This window comes from Dendroctonus ponderosae, unplaced genomic scaffold (assembly GCF_020466585.1).
Source record: "Dendroctonus ponderosae isolate FM_Combo_2020 unplaced genomic scaffold, Dpon_F_20191213v2 Dpon_F_20191213_1, whole genome shotgun sequence".
Taxonomy (NCBI): domain Eukaryota; kingdom Metazoa; phylum Arthropoda; class Insecta; order Coleoptera; family Curculionidae; genus Dendroctonus; species Dendroctonus ponderosae.
The window spans coordinates 17,853,476-17,871,359 of NW_026017110.1; the positions used below are offsets into that span (position 1 = coordinate 17,853,476).

General features: G+C 32.0%; 2 protein-coding genes across 8 annotated transcripts in view; one reads left to right on the forward strand and one right to left on the reverse strand.

Moving 5' to 3' along the window:
- LOC109535824 overlaps positions 1–17,262 on the forward strand; it is a 42,338-nt gene extending 25,076 nt beyond the window's left edge. The window contains exons 1-2 of one of the 5 annotated variants that reach the window (XM_048660970.1): positions 3,925–4,355; positions 12,046–12,353. In XM_048660970.1, coding sequence (XP_048516927.1) covers positions 3,975–4,355; positions 12,046–12,330 — 666 coding nt within the window. In that variant the 5' untranslated portion in view covers positions 3,925–3,974 and the 3' untranslated portion in view covers positions 12,331–12,353. Of the gene's footprint in view, positions 1–3,924; positions 4,356–12,045; positions 12,354–16,133; positions 16,267–16,563 lie in introns of those variants that run through there. The other 4 variants (XR_007280290.1, XR_007280289.1, XR_007280291.1 and 1 more) reach the window with 4 other exon arrangements.
- LOC109535677 (C3 and PZP-like alpha-2-macroglobulin domain-containing protein 8) overlaps positions 1–17,884 on the reverse strand; it is a gene marked incomplete at its 3' end in the record, with an annotated part of 219,141 nt that overhangs the window by 117,541 nt on the left and 83,716 nt on the right.

A 17,884-nucleotide genomic window follows, 5' to 3' on the forward strand; every position in this document is an offset into this window, starting at 1 on the left:
CAAACTTAAAACAATTCACATATTAAATGCAAGAAAGTGTGTTCTTTAGGAAACAGTTCTTTAAGTCAGAGTAAGTAGTTTAGACTGAGCCAATTTTAGTTCAAAATTTAGGACTTCAAAATAGGATTTTTGAATAGATTTTTTAACACACTCCTATGACTTGGTTGAAATATAGTGGAACAGCAGTTAAATCAGTTACATACATAGAGGTAGAAATAATATTTAACGAAGTACTCATAAAAATATTATCTAAGACTTTCAATTTCAATTGCAGTTTATTAATTCCACTACAGTTTCTACGTATAATTTTTTTATGTAATACATGATTAATATTGAAAAAAATTGCTCTTACTTATTTAACAAATGCATTTGTATCTAGTTTATAGCTAAGAGTAAGTTCTAAGAAAAAGCCAACAATCACAATCAGTTATTAAACATTAAATAAAGTATTTTCTATTTAATTTTAGATAATAAACTAGCGTTTATTACCTTATTACCTAACAGTTACCCTGAAGTTTAGCAACTATTGATCACATGTTTAGCTTTGTTATTGGTTATTTATGAAAACATTGGATACCTTATGATGTGATGTTCGTATGTGTCCTTTTATGAGACAATTGGATTTGAACAAATAACCAAATGTTCCGTCTAAAACGCTACCCGCTCCACACAACCTCACTCCCCATCCCAGATCAATTTACTTAAATTTTCAGTCATGTCCATGAGTCTACAAAATAATCAACAATAGATCCAAGTTCTGTTCAACAAACAACCTTACCTTATTTAGTAAAGGCATTTAACAGTTTTGGACCAGTGTAACCTATGAAGTTTTTGTATACTTTGGGAAGACGCAGGTCAAAGTTGCTTCTTGTTGAATGATGGTTCACATATTGAAAGTTACTTAAGTTGTGTGCGCTAAAGCCTTGGCTTTTAAAAATAATTTTAAGTAAAACAAAATTCAGCTACTTTTAGCGGCTCCAGGTTCGTTTGATGCGTTGATCGCCAAAACTATATCCCATATTTTGGAATTGATTCGACTTAAGATTTATACATCACTATTATGTTCTTAAAATACAAGATACCTCGTAACTTGTAGAAAAAGTACTTTTGAGTTTAACAGATTATTATGCCCATTTCATTTTAAATTATTGTCTAATTTTTAATTTTTTGTTGATTTATTTTCCTGACTGCGTGTAATTGTTATTATATTCTTATTTTTCCTGGGTCTCAGTCAAAGTGTGAAGTACAAATTTTGAATATCGTTTATTTCATTACTTTTCGGCGAGACAACAGCGCTATCATCAGATTTAAAGTCAAACTACAAATACCAATTCACAATTAAAACATATTGTTTAAAAACTATAATTTATAACGCGTTAAAACATTCATCAGTTATTGCGGGAAAAAATCCTTTCTTTTGGGAAAGCAAAATATTTGAAAAATTTACCTCATAATTGGTAAACAATACGTTCTTTTACGTCTTTCCCTTCTTGAAACTTTAAATTTGTCTGAATTATTTTCTACATTTGCGAGAATGGTATGCATGTATTGAGATAAGCGGAAATAATTTTAATTTTTAACTAGTGTACTGGGTGTTGTATACTTATGTCTTTATTAGGGTTTGGTAAATGCTGCTAAGGTTGTCGGTATCTGATCTGAAATTTACTGCTTTTGCATGTTTTTTCAGTTGTGTCATTTCTTGGATTCTTCATTTATGATAATTTGTTATAATAATATATCTACGTAGTTAAAATCTAAATTTTGTAACATTTGGCGTGCATTTTGTGTTAATGCTGTTTTATTTTCACTAGTATTTCTCAGACTGTATTGATGTTCGTACATTCTCTTTTTTAAATATTGTTTAGTTTGTTCTTTATATGTATTATCACATTCTAAACAATTAACTCTAGATACAGTATTTGGTACATCCATTCTGGCAGTTTTTTGTGAAATGGAAACATTCAGTTGATAAGTTGTTTTTTGGTTTTTCCGCAATTATAATGTTGTGTGGTTTCAGTATTATTGATATTGTTTTATTGATTTCTGGAATATATGGTAGTGATTATATGTATTGTTTCTTTTTTCCTCATTATTGCTATATTTAGTTAAATTGTAAATTTTGTTAATTCTTCGCTTTATTATTGGTAGAAAATTTGTTTGGGTGGTTATTATTAAGTAATATTTTTCTGATTTTTTGAAAATTTTCTTGTCTGTAATTTGGGTGTGATAATTTCATAGCTTTATCTGTAAGTGCAGTTATTACGCTTTTTTATATTTTTGGTGCATATGGATTATAGTTTAGATATCTTCCTGACCAAACTTCTTTTGTATATCAATTAGTTTTCATTTCACCTGAATTGTCATAATTTACTGTTGTCTGAAAAATCTATTGATTGATTTTTATCCTTTTCCATTGTACATTTTATAGTGTCGTGAAAATTGTTGAATTTATCTAAGATATATTGAATTTTATCTTTGGGTATAAGTATCTTACATTAAGCAATCATCCACATAGCGCTTAAAGAAAGTTGGTTTATAATTTAGGCTTGTTATTATGTTTTTTACAACCTTTCTCCAACAAGGATTGCAATTGTTGCTGATATGGGCGAACCCATTGGTACACCCTATATGAGTGAATAGTATTTTTCTTCAAACTTGAAATATGTAGATTTTACGCATAGCTCTACCGCTTCAATAAATTATTTTTCTGGAATTGTTGAATGTTATTCGATTTCCTTCCATTTAGTTTTCATACACTCTATTGCATATTCAATTGGGATATTGGTATATAATGATGTTACATCAGGCGATATTAAACAGTGACTTTGTGGTTTTTAATAAATTCACAGAAATTATTGTCACTAAGAAACAATAATGTCAATCTCAAGTATTTAATATTATCAGTGCTACATTGGAATTATATTAATGTTACAAATAGTTCTCTTCGGATTGTTCCCATAATTTGTTGGTACAAACTAAAGAAAAAGTATCCGCATTAAATCCTTACATTTTAGTGTATTTCATGTAGGCCTTGATATGCCCTTTTCCATTTTAGGCGCATACTTAATACAGTTTAAGAAATAAATCACAATGCAATTACTAAATTGCAAATCTAAACTTTTATACAACATCTACATTTAAACCACACATGATTCGTTGCGTATGTCTGAATTAAAATCTACTGCTTTTGCATAGTTAACAGCTAATGGAATTATATTATGTAATGACTCTTCCTTCAAAAATACCAGATCTGATCAACCATAAAAAGTTAAGCACGTGAAACATCCCCCAGTGTATATTTTGGACCCCTAATATCCACTTAATCTAGCGAATGAATGGAGATGTTCCCCAGGGAAACTACATCAGAGTTATGTATTAATTAGTTATTTGTGGGACATTTAAGCTACTGAACTAATTAATTGCTTAAAAGGTTTAGTCAGGTAGTAACCTTTGCAACACCAGGTGATCTTTACGACAAAATGTTTTTCCAAAAAACATCTGAACATGAGAAGTTTGACTCATATTTGCTCAAGTTCATTCTGATTCTAACCAAGAATCCGACCCATTTGTTGATATCGAAGATCAGTTGTACATGTTTGCATTTTTTCGGGATGCTGTTTGCATTTCAGGGGAAATACGCTCTTTTATATAAAAACGTCAATGCCAGTGAAGGAATCTTCAAATTCATAGATGCTGTTTCGTTCTGCTTGATGGTTTTAACAAACATCTATTCTATGTTCTGTTTGATGGCCAACCATGGCTTAATGGTGGATATGAATAGATTCCAAAGAAACCTTGGCATAACGAAATACAGCCGACAATTTAGAATTGCGTTGGCTTTGTTATATTTTGTTTCGATTTTGACGATGATATCTACTATGTTGCTACTGTATAGAACTTATAATCCAAAACTGATTCAATATATTATACCGCAAGGTGTAGAGCACATTTGCTTCGTGTTGGTACTTTCGTTTATGACATACCATACGTATCGCATCAAGCGGCTGTTTGAAAACTTGAATAATTTTATTTTGGAGCGAGTTGAAGAGTTTAACAAACAAAAACTCTCGATAGTTACTGTTGAATCGGCAGAAGCACCATATATATACCAAGATAAATACTTAGCAAAAATGAGGGACGTGACGGCAAATCATAATAAGCTCTGTGAACTGCTGGATAAAGTGAATGAAGCATTCAAGCCTTGTATCTCTATGATTATGATCTCGATCATTGCAACGCTTTTATGGAGCATCACGATGTTGATTAAATATGGAATCCAAGGAAAGGTTGGACGGACACCAAACTCACGCGTCGTTCCATTTGCCACATTTTTCCTGATAATGGGATCGATATTTGTAAGTAACTTTTGAATACAAATCTTGTTCTAATTTCAGCGTGTTTTTCAAAAAGCTTTGTGCATTGCACGCTTTACTTTGATGAAGCTGATGTAGAATTTCAAGCGTTCTGAGCGACTTTTTTTTTAAGAAACCGCGACAAAAAATGTTGATTTTTGTAGCGGGTTTTTCTAAGGAGCTCTTTAAAATACTCTCTTTCTTCTAATGAAAATTCTGATGTAGAATTCGAAAAATTTTAGATTTGATTTTTTTTGCAAAACTCGTCATTTTGCTCTTCACCCTTATGAAGCTGGTCCAAAATCAAAATTTTACATGCGTGTCTTTTTGGCTCAATCATTGTTTATGACCTAATAAGCTCTCCAATTTGCATGTAACTAGTAGCGGGTCTATAATTTAAAAAATATCGGCAGTTAAAGTTCGAAATCACTCATTAAATGATAAAAGTGAGTCGAAAATATCGATTATTGCTGACATGAAGTAGCGTGTTTTTCAATGTGACTTTTGCATATCTCTGCTTCATTTTGCCGAAAATTATTTCGAATTCGAGGCGTTTTGATCGAAAAATCGACCTTCACCCTTATGAAATTTCTGGTCTTAAATAAAAATTTTAAATGCCTGTTTTTTAGTTTCCAAATTAACAAGCTTTCTAATATATATCGATAATAACAAAAATATCGCGGGTTAAAGCACGTAATCGCACAAAATCTGCTCAAAATGAGGTGAAGATGTCTCAAATTTCTAGTGAGTTTTTCACTCAGCTCCCTGCATTCCTCACTCCGTTTGGAGAACAATTATATATAATTTTAAGCGTCTTATCAAATTGCCGATCAAAAATAAAAATTTCACATGTTTTGTAGGCTCAATGAAGTGTTTCTGAGCTAAGCTTCCCATTCAACATATACAAAGTTTCTGAGTCTACAATAAGAAACATATTGACGGATGCAAATTGTAAGAGCTCAAGAACTACTAACAAAAGTACCAAAGCTATGAAACTCAAAAAAAACTTGTAATAAAGCTGAACATGGTAGAACATTATTTTTTATATTTTCTGAAGTTTGCTGATCAGTTGATACTTTTATTATGTCGGAAAAACAGTCGTCTAATTGAATATGCTTACAATCAATTATAAAACCGGTGTGATCATTCGTGATTTTATTCCAAACAAAAGTAATATTGTATTTTTAAAATTTTAAATCATTTATGGTCCTTTACAAAACTAATCCCGTTGTGTACATAAACGCAATATTCTGGAAAAATGATAACGTGTTATCGAACGCATATGTAAATTTGCATGAATAAATGTTTGCTATAAAGCCCCTGAAAATTAACAAATAAAAACTCCCAATGGATAAATTTGCTTGTTTAGTGCAAGTACCTGCTTTTACAAATAAAACTTCTTCTATAAAAATGAGATTAAGAAAAATACCTACTCTCATCGGAAACCTTTGTCGGCTCTGATAAAGCGGAGTTTTATTATTTTTCAAACTAATTCTTGTTGACGAAACTCAAATGCTTTATATACTCACTAATTCCTCAAAAATTTTTGTTTTCAACACTCTATAGAACAGTTAGCCTTAAAATACTTCAAGGCATGCATTAAAGTACATTAGTAAGCATAGATTTCAATTCAGCACTAATGAACGATCATCAAGTGACTTGGCAAACTTCTTGAGAACGCTGCTAATAAATTGTCATCAAGAACACGCAGTAACTAATTGTTTAAAACTGCGCCATTGTCAATGAAAATTATTAATTGTCCTAACTTTGTATAAATAATAAAAGAGACCGCCAATTTGTCAGTATTATCATGATCTTGTGGACCAAACGTAGAATTAAAGTGAATAAAAATTTGCTATTTTTACTTTCAATATGCAAAAAATAGCTTTACTGACAGAAAGTAGTTATAGCAAAAGCTTAAATTCAATATATTCAGAAAGGTACAAGTAGACAAAATCTTCAGTGGCTTTAGCGTGATGTGGTTGAGACTTGCTAAATATTTTTTGAACGTGAGACTATAACGTGAGCACCAGTATAACGAAAGAAACATTCCAAATTAAATAAGCAGTCACGTTAATGAGCAAGTTTAACAGAACTCGACCTTTGCTTATCATAACCAAAAAAGTTAAAATTAAGCAAAGAAATTATATCAGTATTGCTAATCATTAAAGTAATTGAACAACTACGATGCATGTTATTGAATCAGTAGTTTAAAGAGATTGCATTCGGCTGCATGCTAACTTTTAAGTCAATATTTGACTGCATGCTTATTAAATTTTGCGCATTTATCTTAGTTGCTCCATAAACTGACCTTCAGAATACATTCGCACCGATCTATTATCTTGTTATTGCGTATGAACTGCAATTGGTGAGAATCATTTCCTATATGAGGGCTAATAAAAAGGAAATTACTGTCTTGGATAGAAATTACGAAAATCAGTTGAAACGGTATTCAAATAAATTGCTTGTCATCAAATGCATAAACTTTGACTTCAACTAAGCAAGAAAAGCAATTGATTTGTTTTACAAAGAAAATTTAGCGCAGTAGAGACGCGGAAGCTTCATTTCCAATAAAAATATCATTAACAGCAAACACGCTTTGGAAAATGTTGATTTTGTTTGGAATATTAAAAGCAGTTTTTGTGGACTTCCTGCGAATATTTAGAAAATTACTACTTTAGCCAGACGAGCGATACAAAAATGCACATATGACCCGGTTGCATTTTAACACTAGCACTCGCACTAAAACCCATCTCTAGACCTACTTTGACGATGTTCATCAGTTCCATTTATCCTTAAATATAGAATCGCCTAAATTTATTTTGCCTTAGAAATAAGATGGAATAACCGCAGTTACTGAAGTCTTTGGCACTGAATTTGTTAAACCATAGATGATGAAAGTTAGAGATGTGCACGGGTAAAGAGTGCTGATCAGTTAAATGGTTGCTTGTAATAATGAAGGTGTAGTTTAACTAAGTCCAGGAAATAGTGATGATATTACAGGTCGAATGATGGATGGCCATTCGCACAAATATGTTTTGCTCAAGCGTCGTTTGTTTTCCAAATATGGCGGGTGAAATTGCAAACACATTGAACAATTAATGGTCTTTGTTGTTTCACTAACACTTTAAGACATTTTTGAAGAAAAGTGAAGGAATTAGGATACTAATTCTACAAACCAGAACAGTCATTTGGAATATATTAGTAATCCTTGTTTTTAATCAGATTTCAGTGCTATACGTGCTAGTAAACAGTTATTTGGACGATGGGTTAATTTAAACAAATTTTTACCTGTAATTGACCAAAAATTTATTTTGCAAACTGTCCTTTGTTGTTCTTAACATCATTTCCAAAACAGCAGCTGAAAATTTTAACTTTCAACATATTTACAAAACTATCCACTTTCCGGGTTGTATTTTAAAAATAAATCAACCAGTAGAAGAAAGAAATGCAAAAAACGAATATGTTGTTACACGATTGAAACAAGAAGCGTACGAGCAAACAAACAAGACAAATGAGAAAGGAAATACAATACTCAGTGACATGTTTTCTAAAAACTGCGCAACTATATTTAATATGTATGTAAATTATAACGTAAAATATTAACTAAATCAAACAACACGTGCTTCACAAAGCATAACTTTCGAAAACTTAGAATTGGAAAACTTTCGCGGATCTGTAAGGCAGAAGCTTTTAAGTCTAAGTACATATTTACACAGTCATTTGTTAAAGTTTACCATGGTGCTTGTAAAGGCCATAGGATAAAAAATATACAAGTTGACACTTTCCTAGCTAATCCTTTTTGTGTAAAGTGATTACAATAACGGAGAACTGGTAATCAGGAGCTATTTGTCTAAGCCAAACTCATTATGAAGGGTTATGCGATCATAAATACCAACCTGTGCAATGACTAAGATAGATTCGGGCAATAAATTATAACGGGCGCGATAAGAAAGCAACAGTAATGAATAGTAATCCATATCTTCTTTGGACAATTTCATATTAATTGGAGCTATTAAATTATGCCTTTGATAGGCGCGCAATTATATGTAATGCATTAGAACGGCAAAGGTTAGAGCATTACCAGCACAAAAAACCGCTAGATAGATAGATAAATGGTTTATTCTTGTTGCTTCACATGACTAAATGCGTACAAAAAGTTTAGATTAATCAACAGTTATATAATAGCTCTAAAAAGAGTTGCTCAAACAGCCTTCCAAAGAATAGAAATATTTATCCTAACGCATGTTGCAGTCACCCGTTTATAATTTGTTTATTGGATGGAAGTATGAGACATGTTTTCACTTTAACCAGAGTTCATACTCGTTGACATGTTTTCTTGCCAACATTAAACACAGCAACAAGTGAACACCTGGATGTTTTAGATCTTTAAGTTTTTGTATGCGCTACAGCAATCATCCATGTAGTTTAACCGGCTTATCGTTTCCATGGCCCATACCCAGGCCAGTTTAATGTAGGATTTGTTCACTTGAAACTCAGACAAATTTATGCTCGATATTTCTCTGATTGAATCGCCGAACAGATTACTATTGCCTTTTTTTTGTTTTAAGTTGGGTTCTCTTAAATCATTGTAGTACTTTGAGTAACTTTCTTCAAAACTAAAATTTGTTCGTCTGCATAACTGTTTTTGGTATCATAGTTGTATCGTCCGCAAATAACATAAAAACCGAGTAATTATGAGAGCCCACCAGATCATTAATATGCATCGGAAATATTAGCGGTTTAAGCGTCGATATTTAAGCCATACTGTACTGAAGGTTTTATTGTGTAGACAAAACCACATGAACCAAAACAGTTTTGTTCTTTGTTCACTAAAAAATATTTCAATAAATCAGATGCTGTTTGAAAACATTGATATAGTTGTAGTTTATCCAGTGTTAGTTACAGAGTCAAGTCGCACAGTCAAATGCTATCTCAGGTCAAAAAACCAAACATACCGGGTTTTTTGAATGGAAACAGCCCTTGCAATTTGCAGATTAGGAAAAATATCGCCTTGGAAACAAAACTTTTCTAATTTTGTGAGTGACCTCACTCACAATGCTTTTAATTATTTTACTGCTGAAACCAAAAAGCTTTTTCTATTTTTATTATTTTGACTCAATATCCTATTTCTCAATATCTCGTTTGTTCAGTAAAATTTAAATTTTAAACTATTTATTTTAGTTTCGATCGTGTTACAAAACACAAAAGTACAAAAGAAAGTAGTAGTACAAAGTGAACTCAAGTAAAATATAATTTTAAAATAAAAGATTTATTGCTGGTTAAATAAATCGAGCTGGTGTACATAAACAACAGTAATTAATTTATATTGATTATCTCATGGTAGATTTATATGATTTTTTACTTTGCGATAATCATTTAAGGGTGAAACATTGTAAACGTGAGTCCACACTGCGCAGTACTCTTGCGTCTTGCAATAAACCAAGATCAATACTTTTGCTTGGGACATAAATAAAACAGGGTTTCCTTCAAACATTTATCAGATGTAAAAGGTTCCCGTAAACGGTAACCCGAGGTTAAAATTTTATTAACCTAATGAAAACGAGGAAATATTTACACCTCCAATCAAATTTGTTGTGCAAGTTGGGTAGAGATAATAATTTTGAATCACAAAACCATTAAAAAATTTTCTATTTTTGAAAACTCTTCTTCATAACTTAACAGTTAATAAGAAAATCATACGGAAATGAAATAGCAAACAGCCCGATATTATTTCATTGTATTGCATTTTTTATTATCATCTCTAAATTTTGTTTTTATTATTATTGATTTCATCACAATATGAATCTCGCTTTATGGAATTAATGTTGTTTAATTTTCCTTTAATTTAAAAACAAGGCTTGCAAGGCTATGCAAATTTTCTATAAATAATATGACTTTTGTCATTTCTTCCTTATATTTGATTTTACTCTGGTGGTTTTCCTTTTCTTTCGGCTAATATTAACGACGAAATAATTTAGACATTTTCTATTTGCGTGTCCTATTTATTCGTATTTTCACCACCATCGCTTAGATCTTCTACGTGTTTTTCATCCAAATCCAAATTTTTCATGTAAGTCGAATACGAGCTGTGTTTTAAAAATTGGCAAACACTGAAATTATGCATAACAGGACGCTAAAACATTCATTCTAATGGCGATGGACTCTGCGCGGATATACTCCAAAATTTCACTAACAGCCCTCGTACAATGAAAAAATCAGAAAAATACGTCGTGTCTTTCTTGACGACCGCCCTTGCCATCTCACTCCTTATCATGGTCACAATACAGGCGACTGGCCTGGAAATATATGCTTGTAGTTACAAGGTGCATTTGAAAAATTTGCGAGTTTCAGATCTGCCTTTTATTATGATTATTTTTGGTATGAGAATAAATTCCAAATGACCGGAAACCATCAACTATCCAGGATATCGTCCGTGAACAAACATTCATTAATTCCAAATTGGTTATAGTTTGCTGGTCAAACAAATATTAGTCCTGAAATTAATCATTAGTTCAATTAATTGGCTTAATTTCCAAAAACTATCCGCATTGTTTAGTGTCTTTTCCGCCTCGTCCAAGCGATGGATTATTCTTATATTAATAGCTATCCGTACACACAATACGACCCGATACCCGTCAGATGTCTAGTTTTTTTCTTCAAGCATTCGAAAATTCAATGGATAGTCCAAATATGTGCGGTCAGCCTTCATTTAACTATACTAATCTGGGGACAAGTCGAAAAATCCCAGTGGTTTTTTGCACGAATGCACATCGTCGAGGAAAGTTTAAAAACTGTAGATTTTATAACATTTGCTTTGCTGGTGACAACGAATATTATGTGCCTGGCATATGTCCATAAAAATATCGATATATTCAATGCAATATTTTCCTATCAAAAGAAACTCAGCAATAAAAGGCCTGGCAGAAACAACATAATAGCTAATCGGCTGATTCCTCCGCTCCTAATGGTGCTGATCCCCACTGATATAATTTTATTATTACTTATAGTCGATATAAGTGAGTTCAAATATCTCTTCATCTTTAGCATTGAGTATTGCAGTTTTGCTATGAATATATCCATGATGATTTGTGTTTTCGGTCTACTAAAATACATTCTCCAAACATTAAACAACTTCTTAGCTGAACAGGATTCTAAAGTCCTCGTTGAAAAGCATTCCACAAACGAACGATTTTTTAGCGAATATGATATTCTGGAAAATATGAAATTGATTGTCACTATTCACAATGACTTCTGCGATACGTTGGATCAGTTCAATAATCAGTTCAAACCCATGATGGTATTGCTGGTTTTATGCATTAATGCGACGATTTTATGGAACATAGTGATGGTTATTAAGTTTGACATGGAATTCACTACTAGCGAAATAAATCTACCTTCTTCCTTCGTATATTCTGGATTGATATTAGGTGCTGTTCTCGCGCTTGTAAGTCCTGGGTTTTGATAACTAGTTTCCTTAAGAAATGACCAAAAAACTTAACAATTTTTAAACTTAACTGTGGAAACTGTATAATGGACTACTTAACCCTGGTCGCTTCCACATTGTTTTTTAAATTTTTAAAGGATTATTAGATGATTATTTTCCATATTTACTGTTAAGTTACTAAAATTGTTTCAAGTTGGTATTTTTACGCAGACCATTAGTTGTAATTGAAATATTGTATTTTTCTAGGGTCAGGGAGCTTTAGCCGCTTGGGTCGGAGAACAACTGGCAGAAGAAGGATACCGGACAACAAAGATTTGCCTCTCCTTACTACACAGTTTACCTATTAACTTATCTTCTGCAAATGGAAAACTCATTGAAAAAGAACTGTATTTGCTGTTGGATCAAAGTCGATCTCGAAAAATTGGATTGTATGCTGGAGGAAGTTTTCAACTGGATTTTGGTATTTTAGGATCGATTACTTCCACAGTTGCTACTTACTCGATTGTGATCATTCAATTTCTGCTTAAATAGGTTAAATACATAAAACTTAATACAAAAAGTTTTATTTATTTCCCAAAAGTTGAAAAAACATATAAAAGACATTATAATATTTAGCTAACATACTGCAACATGCCGCAAAAAATTTGGCTGCCACAGCGTCTGGAATCCAGAGGGTCAAGTTTAAATTAGAGAATAACTTGAAGAAATAAATTAGGTTTCTGCTATCTTTTTTTTTGCTAAAGGAATAATAATAAATTGAATTTTTGCGATTTTGTAACTAAGAAACATTCTAATAAAGTTTATGCAAAGTCCATTGAAACAGTGTAAGTAAAATCTCCCTGTCACTTAAGAGCTGATAGTATTTTTGTATTGGGTTAATAAGTAAGAAAAAGACGAAGAAAAACTCATGAAGCGTCGGATCTAAAACTGCCGCTTTCGCATCAACTGTTTGCCTGCTAATTACAATCTGCAACAGCAAAAACAATAAAATTAAAAAAAAATTATAACGTTTATTCAGAAAATAAAATCAGGGCGACAAGGTCGATTTTAAACTCTTTCGAGCTTTGCGACAATCGACCAGCCGAATCTGAACTTAGTCCAGTAAAATACATCACATTTTTCCGGATCTGGTCAATTTTCGTGAGTAATTTTTGTGAGATGGGTAGACATTTGGCGATTCTCCGAAATTTTTGAAGATTTTTCAAGCTATGACGATGACTTTGTCGATATTTTTATTTATTTATTTATTAAACCATTTATTACAATGCCATGGCACCCTATAGAGGCAATTTATTTACCTGAGCATAAGAAATGAAAAAAAAATCTTAAAACTAAAAAACAAAAATCCCATTTAATATGAACATTAAATAAAGTTTTACATACAAATTTTGAAGTTTATTACCTAAAAAAAGAACCACTATTCTTTTGATGTCGAACTATAGATGAAACGAACTATAGAAGAGAAGTTAATTGCATTAACATTAGTGAATTTTTTATATACGGTTTTAAATAATTGCAGAAAAATTTAATATTTTTATAAATCATGTGTAAATTTGCGCCAAATGACTGTTGAACTCCGCATTAATAGATTCTATTTGCTTTGGCGAAAATAATTACAAATTATGCAATTGTCCAGCAAAGGAAATTTAACTATATTTTCTTATTGGAAAAATTCAAGAAATTGGTCTCTAATAAGTCTTGTGAACCTGGTACATTGTGTACAGAGGCACCTTAAAGTCAAATATTGTGATAAAAAATATTAAAAATTATTTTTTTAAATTTCTTATAGGCCTGGGTAACACTGTGTTGAGTTGCACTATTGAGTTGTTACCGTTCTGTGAATTAACGAGTTAGAACTCATCGATTAATGAGTTAAATTATGTAATTTATTAAAGATTTACGAGACTCGAGGCTGGAATTTGCACCTCTAAAAAAAGGTCATCAACATTTTTTCCGAGTAACGTTTTACTGCTTTGTTCAAATAACTAAAAAAAGTCATCTAGACTCGCCCAGCAACATAAGTGAGTCCAAAGAAAGGCGGCGAGTTTTCTTGTATCTCTTGATTTTTCGCATACAACATTCAGTTTGCCAGTATTTTAAAGTAAAACTTTAGGAAAAGCCGGTTTTTCCGTTTAGTAACAGTGTTGGAAACTTTTGGAAACTCCAGTTTCCAAGAGTTTTCAAATAAATTATGATAAACTTTCGCTTTTTCAGTTCGAGGAAATATTTTTGGAAAAATACCCAGAATTAATTATTAAGGGTTTGCCAAGAATTCAAAGCTGCAAAAAGTTTTCCAAAAATGTTTGCAAAGCGGCTAAGGAGGCGTGTGTTCCAATAAAATATATCTTATAATTTTTTTTACAGCAAATACCTGAAAATTGTCAGTATTTTAACTAAATGATAATGCGATTTTTGTGTAGAAAGAATTGCTTAATGGCAACTTTGTTAAAACTAGAATGCCCTGAAAATTTGGTCAAAAATTTTGCTCCCTGGTCGTTTTTTTCAAGATAATTTTAATTACTGTCGGTAAAAAACTGAATAAATATATTTGGTTTGTGTGCCAAATTCGAAGCTGCAAAGGCAAAGGCAATAGTTTTTTGCGTTTTCGATTAAAAACTTTTAGTTTTGTGATCGGTTTTGGAGAAAACCTTTATGGTTTTTGGTGAAAAACGGAAAAAGTTTTTATTTTTTATTTTTACAAAGCTATAAATTTATCTTGTATTTTTTCGGGTAAAAGACCTCCAGTTTGTCAGTATTTTTAAGTGAAACTTTACAAAATAGAGGGTTTTTGAGTAGAAAGTAAAGCAAAAAAAGCACTCAAACCTATAAAACCACATTTTTTTAACAAACTCCACAGTCTTCAGAGGAATTGAGGTGACGAGATTTCCAAATAAACTGTTATAAACTTTCGCTTATTCCGGTTGTTTCTTTTTAATGGAAAATGATTTGATTTTTTGTTCCAAATTCGACGCTGGAAAGGGATTTCAACACTTTTTACAACGCTACCAAGGATTCGAAATTTATTTCATAATTTTTCACGGAAAATACGTTACGTTCGGCAGCATTTTTAATTGAAACTTTAGAAAATTGTTAATAAATAGTCCTTAAAATAAATCTAAAAACATGTAAGAAAAAGTCATCAACATTTTCCCAGCAACGGGTTACCGCACCAAGCCTCTCCTAAAAATGCAGAATTACCCACGCCTAGTTTCTTAAGATGCGTAACTGAAAGGACAGTTCAAAAGGTATAAATAGTTGGTAATCATTTGACCGACTTTATGAAACTAAAACGACCGGCTAATAACTGCGTAACCTTCTTAGCCCGGTCAAAAATTGCGAAATCTTCAATAATGTCAGGCGGTTTTATTGAATGAAAATCATGCAATAAAACCTTTTTAAACCTTGCTAACCCAAACACACTAACCATTCAAAATTATAAAGTCGAAAATTTTCCGATATATTTCATAGCTTATCTTTTTCAGGAAATTTAATTAAACGGTCGGGTTGTCAACAGTAATTAATAATATCTACTTGTTAAATGCGCTTGTTGTGTGTTTTCGTCAGTTTCATAGTTTCAACCGCCCCCCAACCATGGCACATCTCCATACATTCAAATATAAACATTCCAAGTCCGATCCGTTACCTATTAAAGGTTTAGCTTTTGTAATAAATCACCAGAAGTTCCGATGGGTGGTTCATATCTGCACTGCCATCTTGCATTTGGACATTTTTCTATATGGCTTTTTTGGAAAAACTGTAATTATTTATCCACAATGGCACATAACAGAGGCAAGCCTGCAAGTAGTAGACATTATGACATTTTGCATACTACTGGTGACCAATCTTATGAGTTTTGCCTGGATCCACAGAAATGTTGAGTTATTCAATTTGATGTTTTATCTGCAGGAAAACAGCAGAAACGCTAAGCCATCAACAAGTTCCAGTAGTGGAACTTTCACAATATGGTTCCTAATATTCCTGGGTATCGTAGATGCTATTTTTTCCTTCCTGCAGTTTGAATTCACTTCTGCAATTAGATATCCAGTAGCCCATAATATCGAGTTTTGGTGTTTCGCTATGAATATATGCACGATAATGTACTGTTTCCATCGAATAAAACAGATATTGGGGAATATGAACAATTATTTGCTCGAACAGGAATACCGAAATATTGCAGTGAAAACAAAAAACAGCATTTCGTTACCAACAACCCAGCTTAATTACCAACATCGTGCTATGGAAAATTTGAAATTCATACTACGATATCATAATGACTTTTGCAATATGGTGATTAAATTTAATATGAAATTTAAAGCGCTTTTGACGGTTTCATTTCTGTGCATCAATGTGACGATTTTATGGAGCGTAGTTCTAATTATTAAGTTGTCTATGCTTGTTTCTGCAGGAATGACCGAGCAATGTATTACCGCATACCTTAGTTTATCGTTCAGAGCTGCTATATCACTTGTAAGTTTATGCCCTGATGAAAGGTTAGAAATACACACAATAATTACAGAATTCTAGTTAAACTAAGGGAATTTGTTCTATTTAAAAATATTCGGTGAAAAATCAAATGGCAAATTAAAACCTGTTAGTTTAAGTTGGAAGTATGCTTCTAAAAATTAATTTCTAATTAAGCAACATTCATTATTGCAAATAAACTGAAATATTTTTTAAAGCAAACGTTATAACACCCAAATAAACACTTTCTATATGAGAAAACTGATAAACCGAAAAAACATTTTCAGATTTTGATGATTTCAGAGTGAAGGAGCTCTAATAGCATGGGTTGGAGAGCAACTAGCTGATGAAGGTCATCGAACAACGAAGATTTGTTTCCAGCTGTTAAATGCTCTTCCGTGCGATCTTGACGCATTGGATGGAAATATTTTCGAACAGCAATTAAACCTGCTGCTAGATCAAAGCAGAGCACACAATATCCGACTGCATGCTGGTGGCTACTTCCAGTTAGATTACAGAATTTTTGGATCAATTGCTACTTCAGTTGCTACTTACACAATAATCATCCTTCAGTTTCTACCGAACTAAGCACCGATTAACGTTTTCAATTTAATTATGGATTTTCATTTTTTTTCTATAATATACTATGGAGTGCTGAACTGACGCATTTTTATTCCTGCATCTGGATAGTCGCACTCAGCAAAAGTTTCTGTGCAACTGGAAATTACACAATTTTAATGGATAAAAATACGATTAAAATTTGTATTAATTCGTCCAAGGAATTGGCGCAATTTGTATGATTTTTTTTTGTTGCCTTGGCAATATATTTTATTGCAATTTTGATGTAAATTGAGAATGAACAAATACTCTTTCCACTAAGCACCTTTTGACTTCAATAATTTATGTAACGGTTTTTCAAATTTTTGCTTTGCGGGAATGTAATAGCTTGAGAATTTGAAAACTAGAAAAACAATTTCAAATCCATACTGTAAATATTATTGATTTTAGCTCAAACTGGAATTATAATAGTTTTCAACAATAAATAATTTGATTTATTTAATTTTTTGATACTACTAAATTTAAGTTATTTTTATTTATTTATTTTGGTTTCAATGGCTTGAGTGTCAAAACCGAGGAGATCATTAGATCCAGTCTTCAATTATGAAGAACCAGGAGGTTACGTCTGCGTAAAAAATTTCAACCAATAAATTATTTCGAGTCGCTTTCAGAAAGGAAGCGTTTTCAGAAAGGAGCCACACCGTTTAAATACGTAATCTTAATCTGAATCTGAGAAGCTGATATTGTTTTGCGAGAAAATATCTGCCAAGAAATTATGGTTTGCTTACACTTGGGTGCCACTGAAAATTTTCACCAAAGATATATAGAAAAGAAAATGTTTGTAATTGGGAATTTGAATAAATATATTCTAAACTTCTCGATTTTTTGATTGGCCGTCTAAATGACCCAAATTTCGTCAATTAGAATATTAAATAATTTGAGTATATCAGACTATGAAGGCTTTCACGGCCGGTCAGATTACATTTAGGAATGTTTTCCGGGCTTTGAAGCCGTGGTCTATTGGAATTTCTTCCTGACGTTTCGTCCACAACTGCGGTGGACATTT